Consider the following 15,421-nt stretch of genomic DNA (forward strand, 5'->3'; position numbering starts at 1 on the left):
TGAAGGGGTTATCTGTCCTGGATTCTGTGTCGACACTCTTCGTTCTGTGCTCAGGTGACCTCGTCCGTACACGCACCTGCCTCCATCTCAATGACCCTGCAAGACTCCCTACTGCTCTCAGAGGAAAAGATTTGGTTATCCCCTGACCACTCTGTACATGCGCTGCAGTCCTAGCTTGTCTTCTTACTTACAGTTGTTCTTACTATTGGTAAAAATTACACCCTCTTTTCAAATTCCCTGAAGCAGTGCAATAGGTGCAAAGGCAGGTGCCAATGGTTATGAAAAGAGAAAACGCAAAGTGGGTGTCTTTTATCAGCTGCTAAAGAGAGCCTCAGCCTTTGTCTCCACACGCTCCAACAAAATGGCATTTCCTTCCGTTTAAAGTGTTTGCAGCGAGCCTTTATTCCCCCTAAACCTTGATACCAGGACACTAGCTGAATGGGGAGAGAGCAGCCCCCTGTCTCCAGGCACGAGTAACAGTGCACGTACAGCCTGCAGACTGAGCCACCGATGCCAGCGGCTGCGGGGTGAGACACGATGAGGAACAGTGCAGGTGAGCCCTCAGTTTGCTCACACCCTGCTGGCGGGCTGGGAGGAGACAATGTAAAACATTAGGAGGAGACTTTAACATTCTTACAGCATCCATGTCGTCGCCATGCTTACTAAAGAAATGGAGTCCCTGGGTGGTGCAAATGGTTAGTGCTCAGTTGCTAATCAAAAGGTTGGAAGTTCCAGTCTATCCATGGGTACCACAAAAGAAAGACTTATCCAGCTACTTCTAAAAATTCAGCCACTGAAAGCCCTAAGCACAGGTGTACGCTTGCACATATCGTGTTACCATGCCCTAGAATCCACTCAATGATCATGGTAATTAAAGAAATACAAATGCTGACACATTTTATGAGAACATGTAACTCCTAATGTTTCCCTTATTAGTCTGGCCTCAAGAGAAGTCAGCATTAAATGTCATGTTTATTCTGGGTGACTGAGTTAAGTCCCTAGTAATAACTATTTCTATGCCCCTCAAAAAGTTCTTTTAAAATATGACTTACATTCAATTTTTGCTGTTTTTTAATAAACTGTTTTTAGGTTATTAAATCATAAAAATCCATTTCAGTAGAAAGAGGAAATGCACCCTCATTAATAAAGATTTCAATATAAATTCAGACATGGGTCAACATCAAGACAGCCGGAAATAACCAAGCTCAGATTCAAAACAAGCCCCCGCGGCAAGAGACGAAATGCCAAGAGGAAAAGGTCCTGCTCTGCAGCCATGCGGCCCAGCCATCAAACCCACCGTCAGCCCTCCTCTCCATCCACCCACGGGCTGGGTCATGAATGGTTTGTTTCTTCACTTCCTCGTGGGACTTCATAGACATGTAGGAAGGGAGTAGGCCAGACTTACTCTTGGTGTGGGGCGCCCGTCTTGGTCAGCAAGGTCAGCACAAAAAACATGAAAATCACGAAGACTGCGAGACCGACCCAGAATCCAATCACAATGGAATCTGAAAGACAGTTAACGTTGGGATTAGTATCCATAGCTTAAAACTGTCCACTCGGGTCTGAGCGCTTAGAGAAGCTGGGAAGGAAAGTTGGGCACTCTGCTTACATAAAGATGACAGCAAAGAACATTCTATGGAAAACAAGTCTACCGTGTAACACATGGAGTCGTCAGGGATGGGAATGGAGTCAATGGCTGAAGGGGCAGCAAAAAAGAAGGTCTTCGGTGAGATGGACTGCCACAGTAGCCGCGGCAATGGACTTGGGCATGGGAATGATTGTGAGGACGGGGCAGGGCCGGGCAGTGTTTCCTCCTGTTGTGCATAGGGTCTCTCTGGGGTTGGAACTGATGACTTCACGGCCCTCATGACAACACATGCCTGCGGAAGTCAACGATTCGTTGAGCCCATCGTGACATCCTGGTCAGGTGGGAAGAGCTAAGCTGTGGAGAGAATGAAGGAGAAGGAGGAGCGTGAGGTCCCTCCCAGATTGCCGTCTCAGATGCTGGTTTCTCTGACAATCACAGGGACCACAGTCACATAAGGAGACCACGGCCTTCTTGACTCTGGTTTTCCATATCCAGTGAGGAACCCAGGGCCGGTTGTAGGCCCTTTGGATCACCAGAGCACTAACGCGACTTGAGTAAGAACATACATTTTCTAGCAGAGACTGCAATATGAAATTTTAAAATGATTTCTCATTTAAATCCAATCAATTTTGTCTTTTTCATTTATGTTCATGCAGGTAAAGTTCAGAGCCGCATAACAGCGCAGAACCCAAACCCAAAACTAAACTCCTTGCCACCAAGTCGATGCTGATGCACAGTGACAATAGGACAAGGCGGAACTACCCCTGTGTGGTTTTGAGACCCACACTTGTTAGGGATATAGAACGCCCCATCTTTCTCCCAAGGAGCAGCTGGTGGTTTTGAGCGGCTCACCTTGCAGGTAGCAACCCAACATGGAACCACTCCACCACCAGAGCTCCTCAAATCAATTTCATATTTGTACTTATGTTCACCCAGGAATGGTTCCGGGCCTCGTGACAGCTCGCAGAGAACATATAAAAGGCCTCCTGGCGGCGTTGCACTCCGGGGATGCCTTCCTACATCCATCTGCTTCAGCACAGTCTAACAACAGCGCTCTTTATGAATAGTCCTTCAACAAAATAGACCTGACCTACTTTTTCAGGTGGGAAACCATTCCACATATAAAGTGCGTTATCTGATGCCTCGCATCTGCGAAAGCGTCTCCTTGTATGCCAAAGACCGTCAGCAGCAGCAGCAACATCCTCTTCTGATTTACCCCTCATACAACTTGCAAGTTTCTTATTTAACCAGGGAATATTTATACTCCTGATTTTAAACACAGCTTCCAAACAGTCATGCCTTTACTGGGGTGTTTGCCTCTTCCTGGCCCGAACAACTTCCTCCAACCTATCCTTTAAGATCCAGCCCAAAGCACCATCTCTTTCACAAAGCCTCACTTAATTCCCTTCACTGAAATGCTTTTCCCTCCTTTGAACCCCATGACATTCTCCAACTAGCCTCATCCTCAATCCTCTCTTGGGAAACAGTCACAGGTCTACATCTCTGGGGCAAGGATTAGTCTGGATTATCTACAAAGCCAGGCGCATACATCACAGGGTAACACATGTGGCGGACACTGATCATAATCATTTGACACTTTCTGAGCTATTCCATGAAGTTTACCCACGTGTAGGGACAATGAGGATGTTTAGCAGTATATTTATTAAATACATTATTACAGATTATACATAAATATATTTCAGTGTGAAGCATTGTTCTAAGGAAGTTAGATCTCCGTAGAATATTTTTTCTAAAATAAGGAAAGCAGATGAACCATTTACTCCACGTAATTAAAACTTTCATTCTACATGGATAAGTGCCTACAGGTCCCCAACTTTTATTCAGCAATTTGGATGCACAGCTAATGTGTCTTTTCTAGGGCTAAGCAAACCAAAGAAATAGAAATTCCAGACTTGGACTTATCATGGAAATGAGGCATTAAAGGATATGAGAACAAGCGCCCCAGACACATGCACACACGTGCAAGTAGCACATAACAATAATCTCTCAACTATGGGGCACAGGCTATGAAGAAGCATTACACAGATAAATGGCAGTCCCGTGCACTACTTTATCAATGGTGAAGTCGTCTAAAACCACTCACCAGTATAATGTTTAAATCCTCAGTTTGGAACTTAATCTAATCTGGTTCATTCATATTTTTAAACTCTGTTTACTGAGAGGTTGCTGTCATGAGACAGCTTTCACCCTGAAGATGATGAGACAATCTCCCTCAATCCTACACGTCCTAGCCAAGGGGTTAGCAGAAGTGGGGAGTTGCCCCTTTACCACAGCCCAGTGCCTTCCCTAGGCCCATCTAGTGCCCCAGAGACCTGATCAGGAAGCAGCAATAATGTGGGGCACGGGAAGGCCACAGCCCTCAGGGAAGCCATGATGGGTGAGGAAGTGCCTGTGGTCAGAATTTGTCCCAATGTTCCAAATACTTCCTTGAAAATATAGCATCTCAGTTTTCCATCACATCATGCTTTAAGTAGGCCTGTTTATTCACCTTCCCCTTTAAAAAAAGTTTTGCTTCCTCGAATTATTGCTATTCATTTCCCCCTTATCTATCACATGACCGTGGGCCCTCAGCACTTTCTCACTCTGAGCACTTCACAGGGGACATCAATGATCCGCTGCTCATCCTTAGAATACCCCGAGCCTCTTGAAGTTACAGTGACAACCGAGTTTAATTAACACAGGCACTGCACTGAAGTGAGCAGCACTGCGCCCCGGTCTTCCCCAAAGCACCCTTGCCCGGGAGGAAGTCAGAGTAGAGATGCAATGAAGCCAGAGAGTGAAGGAAGCCTTTCAAAGGGGTTCCCAACCAAGCCAAGCAACCACAGTCCCTTTTAACTAGAAAGTGAATAATTTAAAGACCCTTAAGGGGGTGTGAAAAATTGTCCAGAAGGATTCCAAGGTTACTGTGTCATCGTAAAATAATTTCCCCTTATCTAGCCTTTAATGAAACAAGAGAACTGAAAGCTAACAGGTGCGTGATGTGCACTGGTACGATCTTATTCGTCATGCATTCTCTTTCCAACTGTAGGGCATGGATAGCTTGAGTAGCTATGAACTAGCTCATCCCACTTTTTCTCCAGCTCTCGAGAATAAATTGGGACCTTTATCCATTTTGTGGTTGTATGAAAAACAAGGATAAATAATTTGAAAGAGAGGGTTCAGGACACAAGAACCAGCACTGTCTTTATGCCTCTTCCAGTTCCCGAGGCAGTGGGGTCTGTTTGAGGTTATGAATTCTTGGAAAGGAACCAGCAGTGATGTTCCAAGACTTGCCTGTCCTGTGTTCCTGACAAGACACCTCACTCCACACCTCATAAAGCTCTAGCTCTGCTGATTATCCTGATGGCCCAGCTTCTTGCTGACTGACCCATGTGTATACCTGGCATTTTCTACAAGTTGGTCTATGAAGACAGCATAGAATCTGGTCCTCACTATTGACTCAGCAGTCAGAGTGGGCCTGTTAGAATGTACAAGTGTCTCCTTGCCGACTCTGATTTTTGTTACTATTTCTCCAAGTACTTTCTCACCCAGATGAGCCCTTCAGAACTGACTCCCTTTGGATCAATGCCCCAAAAAAAAAACCATAAGGAACGGAATCAATTCCCAAATTTTCTAAACCGACTCCATCAGCCTTTGATCCTCCACCTACAAGATTAGTGGCTCATACCCAGGAGCCACTCGATAGGAGAACGACGAGGCTGCTTGTTCCCAGAAAGATACACAGCCTCAGAAATCCTCCACAGGGTCACTAGGTACCAGGAGAGACTTGATGGCATTGGTCCGGGTTTTGGTGTCTCCACTAAAATGACTTTTGTAAAGACTTCCAGTAAGGTATACACTGTAACTCCAAGGGTCAAATATCAGTCCTCCACTAACTTGACCTAATATCAGCATTTACCACAATTCTCTCATCCTTAAAACCTCTACCTAGGTAACAGGAAATCACAGTTACCTGGCTTTCTTCTTACCTTTCTGTCCATTTCTAAGTCTCCTTTGCTGCTCCCTCCCCTGCCTCTCCCCTGCCTCCAATTTCTACACTTTCGCAGACCCAGGGCTCCATTCTCGGGCCTCTTCAATTTTCTGTCTACATCCATGCATCCACTCTCCTGACTGAATATCATGCATGTGCTGGTCACTCTCAAAGCCGTCTCAAAATGGTACACCATCACCCCCTAACTCCCTCCTAGGTCCTCTGGGGTGTCTGGTAGACATCTCTCACTTAATAGGTCCTAAAATCAGCTCCTGATGTCACTCTTAAAAAACCCACCCTCCCGTTTTCTTCCCCACCTTAATGAATGGCAATTTCGTCTTCCCAGTTAGTTCGATCGCAAAGCTTCAAGCCTCCCTGAACTCCTCTGTTATTTTAGCCCCCACAGCCAATGCGTGGACCAGTTCTGTCGGATGGACCTTCCAAATAAATCTACAGTGTATGCACTTCTCATAACTCCCTCAATGGTTCAAGTTACCATTGTAACTTTTCAGGTAGTCTCCCTTGCAGGTCTGTGTTTCTGATTGCATCCCTTCAACCCATTTGCAATCTAGCTGCAGTGCAGTCTTTGTAAAATGAATGGCACCGGGCATTCTGCTCAAAACCCTCAAACAATTTTTCCTAAAGAAATCAATGTGCTCAGAATACGTAAGTTCCCACTGCTGCCTCTTTGACTTTGTCTCCTGCTTTTCTGCCTGAGCCCCTCACCTGAGGGGCCACACTGGCCTCATCCCAGTTCCTGGAATGCTCCCATTTTCTCTTGTGTGGATCCTTTTCTGGTATAGTCTTCCCTCACTTCCTCCAGGATACTGTTCAAACTCGCCTTCTCAGTACGGCCTTCCGCGGCTGTACTTTCCCCTCCACACCCCATTCTCCTGGGCTTCCTCTAGTTTTCCTTTGGGTCCTCACTCTCTGACCTACTTTATTTATTGAACTTGTTAATGATCTGTCTCTCACTGGAATGCAAACATGATAAGAGGAAGTATTTTTGTGATTTCTCTTCATTGTTTTGTCTCCAGTGCTTAAAATGGTTCTACTAATAACAGATGCTCAATATATTTGTGCTGAATGAATGAATGTCCACTTTGAAAGTGCCAAATGTATGTCATATATATGTCCATTTCTGATAAGCTGTCAGATTCAAGACATGACTCAAAATGAGGACAAAAGAAGAATTCACAAACCACGAGAGTCTGATTCTGTGATGAAAGATGCTTTGAAGGTAAGAATCCTAACAGGCAGAGGACCTGAGTCCAACATTACACCACAAGTCCTGTTGCCAAATATTCTTCATGAAGACAAGGCAGATCGTTACCACTGATATCCATGCCTGTTCTCTGTAAGGGCTACACGCTGAAATGTCTTGCTCTTATTGTTTTGAAATTGCACCTAATTGACTTGATAGTTTGCTTAGCAAACAAGGAGACATGCAGAAGCCCAGAGTCACAGCAACATTAAAGGCAGGAGACTACACCAGTGTCTGCCTTGCATTCGTTGATGCCATCGTTTTATTTTCCTGGATGTCTGGGTTGTTATTATTTTCTGTGTCTCCTGTATTGTCAGGTCCCTGAAGCTAAGCGTCTCTACTTTTATCAGACTTCTTAGCCCAGAACAATAATTACTCACCCTGGCATTTTTTGTCTTGTTTTCATGATACATCATAAAACTAACAGAATCATCTCCTCTCCTTATTAACCAGATGATAGGCAAAGTATGCCACACATCACTTTTCTGCATATATTTTTCAGGAATTCTTTCAGGTAAGATAATTTCTTAAACGTGTTCATAAAATATTTTTCTAAATTATCTCTGAAAATGTACCAACCAAAACTACAGCAGCAGCTCCATCTCCTGTACCTGTGAAATTAAGAGAAAGAGACAGGGGCAAACTGACCCAAATACGGTGCTTGTGTCCCCAGTCTGTGAGAGTCCACATTACAGGGGAATATGGGGCCATCTTCCTAGCCACATTGATTTCCACTCTACTTCCTAACAAGGAAATGTCCTTACCTAAATGTCATCCCAGAAAGAAAGGAAGACTAGAGGATCTCAGTAAATGAGGAGGTAATATCAGACACCAACCACAACAGGCTCCCATCTAATAATCAGCAACAGCCTATCCTAATGCATTCCATATGCCGCCGCTGCCACCAGCAGCACTCCACAAAGAAGTACTGAGCCAGTGTCAGGAAGGAATGAGCAAACAGTTTCAGTTATTGCTATTCAGTTTCCGGGTAACAGCAAATTTGGTTTAGTCAATGATTTATGCTTTGAGCCAAAATGTAGGACATATCCCCCTCAGAGGAGCAATAGTAGAGACAGTGAAGACACATCTCCTGGCAGTGGCACAAAACCACATTTTCTTGCTCAGTGCTGGATCAATATCAGCCAAATAATGTGAACACAATCCATCAATCCTTGCCGGTACCAGAGGCAGGGCAATGACAGGTTATTCTTGTCCACTGTTATGAACACACAGAGACGGACTGCTCGCCACAGCTACAGAGAACTGATGGGGTTGGAAGGAGGCCATTCACGATGCTAGGAAGGATGTTTATTCAAATAAAATTTCCAGATTCTATTTCTGTTCTTGTTTTTAAATAGCATAAACTTTTCACATAGTTGAAAGATCTGGAATGGTCACTGCCTCAAAGAAAGAGAGAGAGAGAGAGAGAGAGAGAGAAGCCCCAGCTATACTATGAAAGAATGTTTAACGTGCACATGTGCACTCTTTGAAAGGATGCTCTGATGAGAACAAATTTTGGACAGTAACTCTAAAGCACGACAAGATGCGTCAGGGGCAGTGAGACTCAGTCAATGGTGGTGAAACAATGGCCGCCCTCTGGGAAGAAAGTACCCAGTGTGACTGAATTGTGCATGTACCAATGAATGGATGCGTATATGGGCTGCCGTGCATATTCTCACCAAAATTTAAAACAAAATAAGCTAACAGAAAACACCCTCAATCTGAGATGGACACTGATTTCTCTTCCCCTCTAAAGGACTCTTTTCACAAGTTCTTCATTATCCCAAGTCACCTGAACCACAATCGAACCCACTGCCACCGAGCCGATTCCGATTCACAGCCACCCTGTAGGACTGATTAAGGCTGCTCCTTTGGGTTTCTAAGACGGAAAATCTTTACAGGGAAAGGCAGCCTCTTCTCTCTCGCTCAGGGAAGCAAGGGGTTTGAAATTGTTGCCCTGCGACTAGCATCCGGTGGGTAATCCACTAAACTGCCAGGGCTCCTTTCGAATCACCTTGAAATCCCATCCCAAGCAACTAGCCCGCATCCTGAAGGAAGGTGGCAGCAACCTCCAAGGCACCTACCAGAAACAACAGGTAGAGGGCGGAGTTCTACAAGAAGAGGGCGGAGTCAGAAACATGAATCCCTTGGAACACCAGAGATGAATGCAAGTGTATATTGTTTTGTTTTGGGTGAATAATATTTTTATTGACATACTCATTCCAATATATCCCTTCCCATACAGTTCTGTTGTTCAGTCCCATTGGGTAGGGCTACATAATCATCAACGCTATCAACTCCCCTCTCCCACCTTCCTGCTCCCCACCACTCCACCCCACTTCCCATACCCTCAGGGAACCATTACTCCGGTTAGAGTCTCTGAGCCATCTATCTTGACTATCATGAACTGAGTGATCTTAAATGTACAAATGAACATACACAAGTCTAACATGACCAATGAGGTATATCATGTATGGACCACAACAGGAAGGGGAGGAAATCTTACAGAACTAGAGGATAGCTATGTGCTTCATCAGTGCCACACCGCACACTGGATCTATTCTACTTTCTATGAGGTCCTTATTAGAGGGACTGATTGTCTTGATAGTGGACTTTGGGTCTCCACTACATCCAGTCCCCTTCATATCAATTTGGATGCATGTTTTTTGAACTTCTGATACTTCTTCCCATTGACACTTCAGGATACACAGCGTGGTGTGCTTCTTCTGTGTGGGCTTTTGAGTTAGTTTATTGTGCCAACCTGGCCAATAAACACATGTGGGATTAATTGAAGGGCTGAGGGATAAATGGCTTGGTGAGCCTTGTCTTTCAAGTTCTTGGATCTCTTGCTTTGTGATGGTCTCACCAGGGTGCAGTTGCCTTAGCAGTTCCCTGCTTCAGCTGGCAAGACAAGATATCCCCAAGGAGAAGCCACATGGACCTGCCCCGATGCCACCCTGGGTGCTGGAGCACCCCTGTGGAGACCCCTGCCAGCACTCAGATGCTTACACATTCACTGACTCAGCTTTCCTCCTGAAGTCGGCAATATTGTGTCTGTTTTGTGAGATGGAGGAGGACTTTGTAGACTGATGTTGGACATATGGGTTAATGTTGGACTTGTGGGGTTGGGCAGCACTGGATTGGGATATTTTCTTGATGCGCACTTAACCTTTACATAAAACTCTCTTTTATACATGAGTTGATGTGGATTTGTTTCTTCAAAGTACCCAGACTAATACAATAGTTTGCTTCCCTGCTAGATAGCTGCTTGTTTAACTCCAAGCCTTTAAGACCACAGATGCTATATAGCTTTTGATAGCCAGGCACCATCAGGAAAGCAAATACATATAATATATACAGGGACTTACATTTATTGGCTTTCAGTCCTTCAAAGGAAACTGGTCCAATCTCATAATATTCATATTCCCAAGTATAATCAGAATTAGATGCAGATTGCTGGGAGGTTCTGTTAGAAATTAACTTCTGGACAGACATCTCCACCCTGGACAAATGAGGAAAGAAAGGGTAGAACCTGTTAATTCATCCACAACTCATAGTTACTTTGTTCCTGATCACATTCAGCAGTTCGGCAGGTTAAGGCTGCCAGGTGCTCCTATCTGCTAGTTCAGGAGCCCTCATCAGCGCTCCCCACTCAGGCCTAACCTCATTCCATTATTCTTGTTTGTTTTTATTAAAAGATCATTTTGTTGGGGGATCTTACAGCTCTTATAACAGTCCATACATCAGTTGTATCAAGCATATTTGTACATATGTTGCCATCATTATTTTCTAAACATTTACTTTCTATTGAACCCTTGGTATCAGCTCATCTTTTCCCCTCCCCCCCACCCTTATGACCTCTTGATAAATTATTATTTTCATATCTTACACCGACCGCTGTCTCCCTCCCCTTCCCAACAGAAACAACCCTATAGGGTCACTATGCATCAGCATCAACTCAATAGCAATGTCTGTTTGTTTCAAATTCCTTTAATTTCTGCTTATCTGGACATGTCCTAGCTCCACCATCCTATTTAAGAAACAATGTCTGGTTATGATTCTTGGCTGACAATTCTTTCTTGACTCTTGCCTGCATGGTTTCTGCCAAGAAATCAGAGCTTATTCTTATTGGTGCCCCTTTGTTGTGATATTTCATTTTTCCAAACTTGTTCTCAGAACCCTTCCCTTGTCTATGGTTTTGCAAAGGTTTATTATGCTGTGTGTTGGACAGTCTTTTAAGATGTAGCCTGAATGGGCTTCTCTCAGCTCTTGGAAGGATGTTTTCTTATCTTTATGATACTAGGGAAATTTCCTGCCAGCAAATATTCAATAATTTGTTGTACTTATGTTTTGTCTCCTCTTATTCTAGAATTCCAGTCACATGTATATTATTCCTCTTGATAATATTCCTCATAATCAGATTTTCTTCATTCTTTTTTCCTGATTTTTTTTCAATCAAATTCGTATCAAGGGATTTGTCCTCTAGTTTGTTAATTTAACTCTCATTAATTCAATGTTTCTTTCTATGTTCTTACATTGAGTTATATGTTTCTGACGTTTTATTGTTAATCTAGATTTCTTTATTCACGGTTCCAAATTGTCTTATTTTCTCATTTTGTTCTTGTATTGGTTTCTGGAATTCTTCTAGAATTTTGTTTGTGTTTGCTGGAACTTGTGTTTCCTTGATCTCTTTGAGGATCCTATATAAAAATATTTTGAATTCCTAATCAGATCGTTCTATATTATTTCTTTCTGAAGAATGTTTCCTGTCCCTTTGTTTTGCTTGATTTCTTGAGCGACCATGTCTTCTACTATATAAGGTTTGATAGTGTCTGCTGTCTCCAAGGTCTCACTGTATTAATTGCCTTTCTGTTTGTTGCTTCAGCCTGGTTCTTTATTGTTTTGTTTCGCTATATCCAGGAGGACATGGCAGGCATGCTGTGTGGTGCCTAATCTAGCAGCATGGGAGCATTCACCACCTGTCTGAGGTGGGCAGTAGGGGAGCAGCTGACAGTGTACCACAGGGTGCTTCTAGATTGGTGCCTGCAATTCACATGACCACTGGAGGTCAAGATAATGTTTTGAAACAAATTGTGGTAGCCATTGTATGATATTTCATAATGTGATTGAACTGTGGAACAATATGATATCTGAATTAGCTTCTAATAAAGTGATTTTGGAGGGGGGAAAAAGAGTTACAGTCTCAGAAACTCACAGGGGCAGGTCTACCCTCCTCATAGGGTTACTATGAGTTGTCATTGACTTGACGGAATTAGTTGTTTGGTTAGAGAGATGTGTTAAAGAACTATCAAATAGCAGCACCACTCAGCCAGTGCACTGGAGAGGTGGGTAATCACTGAGACCTCCCCACAGTAAGAAGAGGATTGGGGCGGGGCACATCCAGGCACCCTGCTCCAGGTGGGTTCTTCTCCATGGTCACAACTTCAGGACTCAGCTTTTCTCTTTTCAAGAGCCCTTGGAGGGAGATTCCTGTGTTGTTGTGAGAATGCTTGTGCCAGCTGATGGCCCTTTTTGGCTGCCTAGTTCTGAAAACAGAAGACTGTGTCCCGCATTCTCCTTTTCAAAAGTTTCCCCTTTGCTTGTCCCTGACATTACACTACTTGTGACTCTATTAACGTTATTATAATTTATCGTTATATTTTATTATAAGTGATCACTCCAAAGCTTTCAGGTACATTTTCATGGATTACACCTAAAGTTGGTTGGCTTTTGATGTCAAAGAAGATGCAATTTAATCTTCCTAACTTGCCTTAAGTCTAGCTGTGTGTGATGGACCTGTAAATTAGGCTTGGGAATCCCTAGGTAGCACATGTGGCTCTGCAGTTGACCACTAGCCCAATGGCTGGTGGTTTGACCTCACTCAGAGGTGCCGCAGAGGACAGGCCTGGTGATCTGCTCCTGGAAGTTCAAAGTCTTCTAGAGCTATGGAACAATTTTACTCCACACACAGGGGGTCACCATGAGTTGGAATCAACTAACAATAACAACAACAAAACAGGGTTGCCAACATTTTTCATCTGGCCAAGTAAGGCTATTAAGAAATAACTATCATTAACTATTATTATCACTTTTAAGTAGAAAAGTCGTCTTCAGCATTCTCGGAATAGGGAAGCTGTAATTTTACAATAAAGGCAGTTTGGCAATTTGATGTCAATATTTCTTCACAGCGTCTGTCCACTGTCTTCTGTCTACAGCTGCTGAAGCACAACTCCTTGCTATGGTTTCAATGACTTTCTGGTTTCTTCATGTATGATGTATGATGGTTTCATGTCGTTCCACACTTGTCTAGCCTTCAGTCGTTAGTGTTCTATAGGTCAAATCTAATCTCGAGGTGGCTTCCAAGTTCAAATGAGACCTAATTCAGCACTCGCGAGTTTTTTAGTTTTCTTCGGGTTCAACTTAAGCTTTCATAGGAGCAACTGATACTTTCTTCTCTAGCTGGCCCCTAGCCTTGCTCTGACTGGTGATACTGAGATGTCCCAGCAACTCTTTCTACAAACACAGACTATTTGAGTCCCATGTATTCCAGCTAGTAGGGTCCACGTTGACAGACACTGTTTACATAGTTGGGGGGAAAGGTATTTGGTTAGAAAGGAAGTTGGTTAAAATCCTCGATTTCCTCATCTTTGACATTAGTGGTCTTCCCTGTAGGTGTACTGATACTATGCTAGCACTGCCAGTGTTGTATTCAAGGGCAGATCTTGAACTATTCTTTTTAATGATGAATGAGACACCCTTCCTCTTCACTGTGTCAGACCCAGGATAGTAGAGCAGACCATGGCACGAGTCACTGGAATATGGACCAATATCTGTCCATTTCAGCTCACTAATGTCTAGACACCAATCATACGTGGAGACATCATGCACAAAGAAACCAAAAGATTAAAAATCAACAAGAAAGAAAGACCATGAAAGGTCTCCACAGAAGCAGCTGTACTCAAAAGAACTGGTTGACAGTCCACCTTTCAGGAGGTAGTATCTGCTTAAGAATCAATGATATTGAAGGAAGCAATTCAAGTAGCAGTGAAGACATTGGTGAAAAACAGGTCTCCAGGAACTAATGAAATTCCAATAGAGATGTTTCAACAAACAAATGCAGTGAGGGTGCTCACTCATTCATGCAGAGACATTTGGGAGACAGTTAACTAGCAAACCACTGAAAAGGAATCATATTTATACGCATTCCAAAGAAAGGTGATCCAAAAGAATGTGGAAATCCACCAACAATGTCTTTAATCTCATATACACGTTGCAACACCCAGGAATTATTGAGCATGAACCAGGACCGCCTAACCATCTGACTGTGCCTCTCACACAAAGCATGTTGATTTGCAACTCCTAGTATCAAACATGAGAAGCCCTGGTTACATGCTAACCACAAAGTTAGCAGTTCAAATCCACCAGCCATGCGGCGGGAGGAAGCTGTGTACTTCTACTCCCCACACTGTCCCAGCCTCTGGAGCCCACAGGGGCAGTTCCACCCTGTCCTCGGGGTTGCTCTCAGTCAGAATTATGGGACAGCAGTGGGTTGGGTTGCGCTCATTATTATAAAACATCATGCCAGGCAAATAAAAACTTTAAAATTAGATCATCTTAACAGTAGAAAATCAACCATAGTTTACATTTTAATTAGTGGCATTTTTGAAGCACAATAAAACCAAGGGAAAGTAAGACTGCCTGTTATCTGAAGCAAACAAGCCTATTTCACATGTATTGCTCACGGGATCCGTCTCCAGGCACGTCCCACCATGTGCAGAACCCTGACCCCAATCATTAGTTTGGCAAGGACGTGAAGAGGAGAAGGGCCAGGGAATCCAATCTCCCCACCACAGAAAAGGCTGTTTCAACGAAAGCTGTGGCTTAATGAAGAGTTTAATTCACAAGCAGCAGAAAATGTATTTTCCTAATGAGGATTTTATCTTCCTATGTCTGGAGCTCTTAAACCGGGTGTTTGTCCTTTCTAGTTCCTCCACCCACCACACGTACTAAACCTTAGTATAATCCCGTATAAAATTAAACCAGGGGTTGGTGGGGCAAGCACATTGCTGGCTCTAGCCCCTCCATGGACATCTCAACTTTCAGGGAGGGGCCCCAACAGAAAAGAGGCAGAATGGAAAGGGCCTTGCCAAGTGAAGAGTGCCTAGGCTTGTGGTGGCTAAAGAGTCCCCAAAGCCTGGGGGCACACCTGGATTATCTCCGGGGAATCTAGATCTTACTGGAATATAATATATATATTTATATTCAGCAGTCACAAGTAAGTTACCAATGATGCCATCAAGATATAGTACAGGTGACATATACCACGAGAAAGACCAGGATATTGCTTGATGAAGTGCGGGTCAATGCAAACCGAGACAGTCCTCCATGCGAGGAAGTGACACCGCAGGCAGGCACCTAAGGGACTCGCACTCACCAACTACGGTGAAGACAGTTCCGATGTCCGAACGTTGCCAGGATTCAGAACTGACTCAACAGCAGCTAACAACCTTCTGTTTCAGAGTCAACTGCAACCCCCAAAGACGATAAGCACACACTTGCCCCTGGCAGCCTTGGTTTC

General features: G+C 43.8%; 1 protein-coding gene across 1 annotated transcript in view; it reads right to left on the reverse strand.

The window, feature by feature from the left end:
• MRAP2 (melanocortin 2 receptor accessory protein 2) overlaps window positions 1-10,340 on the reverse strand; it is a 20,777-nt gene extending 10,437 nt beyond the window's left edge. The window contains exons 1-2 of the mRNA XM_004696278.2: window positions 10,212-10,340; window positions 1,406-1,505 (exon numbers count right to left, since the gene is read on the reverse strand). Coding sequence (XP_004696335.1) covers window positions 1,406-1,505; window positions 10,212-10,338 — 227 coding nt within the window. The 5' untranslated portion in view covers window positions 10,339-10,340. The remainder of the gene's footprint in view (window positions 1-1,405; window positions 1,506-10,211) is intronic.
• Window positions 10,341-15,421: the final 5,081 nt, after the last annotated feature.

The sequence above is a fragment of the Echinops telfairi genome, unplaced genomic scaffold, assembly GCF_000313985.2.
Source record: "Echinops telfairi isolate 266 unplaced genomic scaffold, ASM31398v2 ScPeMD7_3533;HRSCAF=4204_0, whole genome shotgun sequence".
NCBI lineage: Eukaryota > Metazoa > Chordata > Mammalia > Afrosoricida > Tenrecidae > Echinops > Echinops telfairi.